This window comes from Triturus cristatus, chromosome 3_2, assembly GCF_964204655.1.
Source record: "Triturus cristatus chromosome 3_2, aTriCri1.1, whole genome shotgun sequence".
Taxonomy (NCBI): domain Eukaryota; kingdom Metazoa; phylum Chordata; class Amphibia; order Caudata; family Salamandridae; genus Triturus; species Triturus cristatus.
Genome location: NC_140584.1, coordinates 782,615,014 through 782,622,693, shown reverse-complemented (window position 1 = coordinate 782,622,693; position 7,680 = coordinate 782,615,014). Strand labels below are relative to the sequence as shown.

Genomic DNA, 7,680 nt, shown 5'->3' with positions numbered 1-7,680 from the left:
TACACTGCGTCACTACTTACGCCTGCTTGAAGCATGCGTAAGGTTTTGACGCAGCGGCGTCCTAAAAGTGGCGCAGTGAAATCTTGTAGATTTCATTGAGTCACTTTTACGAGGCCTTCCTGCGTGGGAACGCCCACCCTGCACACATTATACCTGATGCAGGTATAATGTGACGCAGGGCTTTACAACGTGACGCATCTCCCTAGATGCGTCACGTTGTAAATAGGGCGCATTGTTTGCGCTGTTATTACGTCAAAAAAGTGACGCAACTGCAGCGCAAAAGTCACGCAAGGGGCTTGTAAATCTGCCCCTCTATGTTTATGTTGAATGTCAATATATGCAATACCAGTTACCTGTTCTGCAGTCTTAATTTGTATACGAACATCAACATAAATGTTCTATATCTGTATTTCCAGACATGAAAAAGTCTTAAAAGATGAAACACGTGTTGGCAGATCTCTTGCTGGAGATGTTATTGCACAGAATAAACCAACAGTGAAAATTCATTGGATCTTATTTTTTGGCATCCGTGGAGAAAGTACCTGTTTATTCCTTTATCAGGACTGTTAATTTGTACTGAACACTGTGTTCATTTCTATGAATATCCATTACTGTTATGGTTACAACAACTACCCATGAGGGTGCTGAGGTTGCAGTTCTATCAAATGTTCACTTGTTTTACATTCATTTCCTAATGTACAGGGTCCACCACTGGTAGTAGGGTGCCGGAACTGTGAAAGCACCTCTTCAGATATGCAATCCCATTGCACGTTCTCACTGACAAACCGACTTATTTAAATATTTTTACGAGGTGCGGTAATTTTCCCTCTTGGGTCCACTACTACTGCTATTGTTTCTGAATGTATAAGCTTACCGGCCTGCAGACTAGGAGGGACAAATGGCACAATTTTGCCAGTCCAGTCCAGCTGAGGCGCCTCTTCCTGTCTGTGGTGGAGATAATAGGGGGCTGTGCCCCCCCAACACCGCTTGCCAGGCAAGAGGCTCCTCTTGTCTGGCACCCAGTAAAACAGAATAATTACTTTCACTTAATTTGCTAAATCACACAGTTTCCAACACGTGCATCCAGTAATTAATTTTGCTAATGCTTTGCTTGTACTTCATAAGTATATCACAATTCATGCTTCTTGACTTGCTAGAAGGAGGTCCTTGTTAGGGTTAATATCTGGGGGACCGAAGGGACAGCCTGAAACCACAGGTTCAATATCCAATATTTCTCTCCTGAAAGGAGGCACATTTTGGGTGTAGTCCATGAGATCCACCGGTGGGAGCAGAAGGGAAGGAAACAGATGAGTCTATTAACAGTGTAGTAGGTGCAGTGGCATCAGGCCCCAGGGCTTGTAGGGGCCCAGGTGAAAACTCTGACTTCCTTTCATTATCCAACCAGTGAAGGGAGATCACAAATCTCTTGGTTCCATCTGGTTCCACTACTCATTTGCTAGGCCACCAGGTTTCTTTAGGGATCAGTGCCAGTAGGATGTTCCCTGGGAGGCACTGAGGAGCCATCACAGTGGTGCAGGTAGAATTATGATTAATTCCTTCAATATCTGTATGAGATAAAGCATGCAATCAGACAAACACAAAAAGACCCCCCCCCCCCAAGTGGTGGGACATGGATTCCTTGCTCACTGTGCCACTGGAGCCAAGCTAACCCAACTGATGAATCCTAATCAGATGAAACCAGTCTTTGGCTGCTTAAGTTGAGGTTCAGGGTGGACCTGTCCTGGTTGTTTGGTCCAGACATTTCGTAATCTGGCAGGGTCAAGGCTGGTTTGCATTTGGCTGGGTTCAAACTGAGGTGGCATAGTGAACAAAAGAACAATGGGTCGGAATGCTATCCTGAGTGATTGTCAGTGGTTAGACAAATTGCAAGCATTCCTCCCAACACTTTTTGTGTGGTTGATGTAACACCCTAAGTGGCAAAGACATGCCTGACGTGGGTCCCTTGTTCACTGTGACACAGGAGCCAAGCTACACCCGACTGATGAGCCCAAATCAGGGTGAAAACAGTTTTGGGTTGCTTGTGTTCTGGTTCAGACAGAACTGGGCTGGGCTATTCCTATTGGAGTAGAGTCAAGACTGGTTTGCATATGGCTGGGTCCAAACTGCAGCATGGTGAGCAAAAGAATGATGGGTTGGAATCCTACCCGAGAGATTGTCAGTGCTTAGACAAATTGCAAGAATTCCTCCCATCAGCTTTTTGTGTGTTTGATGTAAATTCACTATGGTGCAAATACACTATGTCTAATATGTGTAATACACTATGAATACACTATGTTTACACTATGTTGCTAAGGTGTGTGCACGGCACTCTGAAGCCCGATTGTGCGCCAGCACTAGGGAGAGAGGTGTAGAATGCCATATCTCTGTAGATATGGTGCTGTCCTGCTCTCTTCTCTTTCCTCACACAATGCGGTACTGGATTTTTGGGCTGCTGTGCTGCATTGCATGAGAATCGACTAAATAAACCCCTTACTGTAGACTGCGAACCTAGATCTTATTGCACGAATGAAAGCAGTCATCACAGAAAATGTGTAGTGCTCTTATGACAATGGAATTGTGAATTGTAAATGATCTATCTGTTTTGACAATAGCTAATTGATTCCTAATGGCACAAGTAGCCCTTGTGTGATAGGAAGAAAAAGTAGTAGGTCAGTGGCATAGTACAAACGGATGCTTCTTCCATAGAAAAACAGAAATATCTAGAAATGGTGTCACTAGCTCCTTGAGCTTAGCTATTGTTATACCTGCCACAAATAATCAGTTATTAACATATGAGAGCTATTCTCACCAAAAGTAAAAATAAAACACAGAAAATAAATTAATAGACTAGTGCCAATGTCTAATAGCCAAATGTGCTTGTCTTTGGCACAGCCGCGTGCAAGGGCGTGCACTGGAAAGTGGCTATTTTCATGGCACACATGGTGGAGGAAACTGCATCTTGATGCTAGCGTGGAAACTAGCTGCAATGGCTGTTAGCATCAGCTGAAGCCATTTTGTTTGTGGCAGCCATTTTAGTTAGCCATGTGCTCGCCATGTGCTTCCTCCCTCCTCACTGTTGACAGCCCTTGTATTCTGCTTGTGTCATGTGATATAGTTAACTCTTTCAGCACTGAGCCAGGGCCTTGCACATGCTCAGAAAGACCTGTCGCTGCCAGAATGCACCTGCTCTTAGTGTATAACTGTGAGGCTGTTTTTACTGATGTAAGTAGAAATGTCTCCCCTCCCACTTTGTTGAGCAAGCAATTATTGTATACCCATATTAGTCAATAACTATTCTTGTATGTGCCAGTACCTCCCCTTGGTCTCATGCTGACTATACAACAAATGTATATGTAAGACCCATGTTCTCTGTACTCCTGAGACTGTCTCATTACAGTGGCCTGAGGGTACCGTATTGACGCAGTCTCTCTCATGTGAGGTTAATAAACTTGTGTATTACTATTCCAGCTCCTTTGCCAATCTCTTCTTTGTAGGTTTAAGGACCAGGTGCATCAGTGAACCACTAAAAAGGTTTTATTTTCTACACTAGGAGCTACAGAATGTTGCACTGATCAAATAATGGAACACTTCAGCAGGAAATTGAGGCTACTTTATTGTTATCTATCAGACTTTCCATAAGTGAAGAATAAAGATGAAAAGGTCTACTTGAAACTGAGATTTGCCAATGGTTTTATTTCTAAGAAGCCTACATTTTCAGCTCTGCACTTGAGACCTTTTAAAAAAAGTACAGGGTAAGAATCATACCATGATGGTAACTAACGCAAATGTCAATCCTCATTACATATGCATGAGCAAATGGCATATTCCTACAATCTGCGCAACGAATCAACAAGAGGCATAATCATATGATGTGTCACAAGATCCAATTGGCTTTATGTGTCCGAGAAAAAACAGCCTCAAGCTTGCTGTTGTCTTGCTGAAGCCGTCTCTTGAGAGCTACATATATGCTGTATCTCTTTAATTTTTTTTATTGGCTGTTTTATTTGGCAGATGATGCTGTAACTAGAATGCAGACCCCAATTATTGTTGAGGTCTATATTACTTTCATACTTTATACAGTCTTCATGACTCGTTTCAATGAGCCAACACTGCTTTGCACAGAGCCCCAGTCGGTAAAACGTTCATATTTCCCGGGCTTCAGGAGATATTGCTTCCCTCTGTAATGTGGTTGTTCATAGAAAAGCCAGAGCCCTCCCAACACCTGACAGGAGCATATGGGGTAACAAAACTGCTCATGGACATTTGTGCAATCATTCATGAACTCTGTCATTTTGCCTGTGCAGTCATCCTTTTCATATACCCTCAATCTGTATACATCCACAACTTTCTCCTGCAACAGAGAAGAAAGAAGACTGTAAGAGAGACACGATTTAGTGCAGCAACTAAGACAACATTCTATAAAGCCATTTAAAACAATAAAAAACATTTTCTAGCATCAGATTAATACAATCTGTCCCTAATTTAGAAGTTACTTTGCACAATAAATGCCAATTTTACGTCACCATAATATTACTTCTGAGTAAGCAAATGAAAATGTACAAAATTACCTGACAACTTCACAAATTACTGTCCAATCACCCACCTTTCATTTTTGTGTAAAGGATCATTCAAGTTGCCATCACCACCCAATCACAAGAAAATTAAAAGCAAACCCCTCCTTCAGAATTGCCATTCTTGTTTCATACATACAATACAGCAAAGAGATGGTTACTATTTAAGTGGTAGCAGATGTACTCTAGTTCACACAATGCCAGCTCATGTCTCCTGCTCTTAGTCAACCTCTAAATAGCCTGAGAGACTCATGGTGATCTAGCCCTTCTCTGTACCTTCTACATCAGTGTTGACCAATAGAGGTTTACATCCTTTCTGAATATCAGATCTTTGCTTATCCAGATGAGCTCCTCCATTCTGAGCTTATCACCATAGCATGTGGCATACCTCAAAGGGCCATCTAGACATCTGTCTCAAACTATGAACCTCTTGGAATACTGATTACTGACAAGAATTTAAAACCTTCTTCAGTTAGTGATTGTTACACATCTCATCCTGAAGGTTGCATCTGAAGGAGGCACCCATAGTCTGAAAGACTAACTTAAAACAATACAACAATTCTGGATGTTGAGAGCCTAACTCAAGCAAATTCCTTCAAAGAGGGACTGCTTGTTCAACAATCAAGAAAATTTGCAGTTTTCACACTTATCACTGACTCTCATTGGCTTCTCCCCATAATTGGTCAACTTTGCTAAATCCAAAATTCTACATTCATACCAGCCTCAAACCACAATGTAAAAGCGCCAAAACCCAACTGGCATCAACTCTCCTTTGCAGCACAATGTAAAGGCTTTTTTGTCTTATAATGAAAGTTCAGAAATTCCATCCATTCACTGGTCATCCTGAGTCCTAGTGGAGGTAAAGCCTTCCTGGTCTGTGACCCAGGATCCCAATGTGCGCCCTTGAGGAGGAGTTTTCCATGCTGTAGTTCAAGTAGTCACAATAAATGGATTTTTAATTTGATCACCTCAACTCTCTGCACCCCACCGGCACCCCTTAACTCACTGTACCCTCGTCAAAATCTGCTACGTCATCTTCACATCGATTAACACAAGCGCTCCACCCTCCATAGCGATTAAGATCAACATCACCAGGCTGGAGACCAAAAAGTGCCACAATGGAAATTAAGGATGAAAGTTGTTTGCATGCTATGCATCAAAATCAGAAAATCCATCCTCAACCAGGTCTTTCATTCACTTTGTTTCATACACATCCCATTCCTATTACAACTTTAAAACCGGTGCACCACTCCAGTAATCCATTCTCCTTTCTTTTGGAGTTTATATTCTGAACTCCTTCACTGAACACCCACCAATGTCCAGTGATCTGGTGTTTCACAGCTAGGTTTGTGCTATATAAGAACCTTACACACCCCATTGGGGTAGGAAGGAACATGGCATAAGCAAAATGGGTGTCATGGAGCAAAATGAATTTCAGGAACTTGATGTGCCACTTATGTATACAATCAAATGTTTTATGCTGAAGCTAGGAGGCACAGGATTAAAGTATGGAGCGCTTAATACACTCAAAACCAATTATTGAATTTGAATCATCAATGGCACTGAAAGGCAGTGAAGATGTATTAAGCAATCGACTAATGCCCAGATAATTTGAGACAAAGAAGTTGAGGATTATATTTTGAGCATGTTTATTAATGTAACCCTGGCCACATAATACACATGGACAGCAAGCAGAAGGTTTTTGGAGGATTCATATTTGCCGCCTTATGTTTACAACTCACAAGAAACACACAAACTACATTAGAATCTTTAGTTACCACATTTTGTCTCTCACTCATGTCTTCTGTCCCAATGCTTGTGAAATACAGACCTCTCGGACACTCACAAGATTCTGAGACGGCCTCCTCGACAACCATCCAACTATCTCTCTCAGATAACAACTTCAAGGACCAAGGACAGTGATTTCAGTCTTAGGCAGACAACTCTTAGGACACAGTTGCTACTTGACTGATCAACCATTTTGATGCTTTAGCCTTGAGATGTCTATATATCTAAAACGGAAAGGCTTATATCACAGTTCAGTTTTCAATGAGAGACCCTCAGCGCCTGGAAATATGTTTTTCATGTACATATTAGGTATTAGTGGTAACAAAGATCCTTAGTTGCTAATTCTGATACTTTCTGTTCTGGGAATCTCAACTGCAAGTGCTAATAATCCAAGAACATGAAAACTCTATATATAAACACACTAGGGTAAGGGGCATTTAGACATAGAGATAGACAGTACTATGACATAAATCCAGTCTCTGCCATTTTGTCAGCCATTAGCACAAATTCTGTGTCTATAAATGAATACTACATGGTTGAATTTACATGAGAAACAGTCTACAAACTGGATGTACCCAGACCTCTAGATTAGCCAAGATCTGGTGGCATGTTATTTAAGAAATTGGCCAAAAATGTAGAAACCATACTCAAAACAAGCATACCGGTGAGAGTAGCCGACAGGACTTGATGGAGTCACAGAGGCCGGTCCAAGAGTGGTAGTCGGGGTATCCCCCCTCCTTGAGGAAGAACTGGTTACCCATGTAATGTGGGCGCTCATAAACCATCCAAAGGCCATTTTCAACATGGATGGAGTTGCATGAATTTAAATGGGACTGAAGGTCTAGGTTGTCACTGGTGCATTCATAGAACTTACCCTGGAAGTTTCTAAGTTCATAGAATGTGATCTGCAATAAATAGATATAAGAAAAAATTGACATGATTTTGGTGGTAGTGCATCCCTAGGTGTCTTCACCTGCATTTAACTGACTTAATGAACACATGAAAGTTTAAGTTTTTGTGCTGTAAGTGAATAAATGCTCTTGAAAACACATGAGGTCATATCCACTGCACACAGGTATGTCTGAGACAGGGCCTCTCAGATACATCCAGAACACCTATGCTCAGGTCTTTGACGAGATGGATGGCTCAGCCACACTGCACCCATTATCCTACCTTTCCCCTCTTGTTAACTTGTTCAAACCAGAACCTGTGCTTCAATGATTGAAAAAGTATAACTAATGATTCTTTGTTTATACAAACCAAACCTAAGGGTCTTAATATATAGGTTGACAACTACATTTAAACATAACAATGATTGCAT

General features: G+C 41.6%; 1 protein-coding gene across 1 annotated transcript; it reads right to left on the bottom strand.

Moving 5' to 3' along the window:
* Positions 1-3,696: 3,696 nt before the first annotated feature.
* LOC146858125 (gamma-crystallin M1-1-like) lies at positions 3,697-7,297 on the bottom strand. The gene is made up of 2 exons (XM_085647099.1): positions 7,022-7,297; positions 3,697-4,351 (listed from the first exon to the last, which is right to left on the bottom strand). The coding sequence occupies exons 1-2, from the start codon at positions 7,295-7,297 to the stop codon at positions 4,073-4,075; spliced, it is 555 nt and encodes a 184-aa protein (XP_085503225.1). The 3' UTR covers positions 3,697-4,072.
* Between the last annotated feature and the right edge of the window lie 383 nt (positions 7,298-7,680).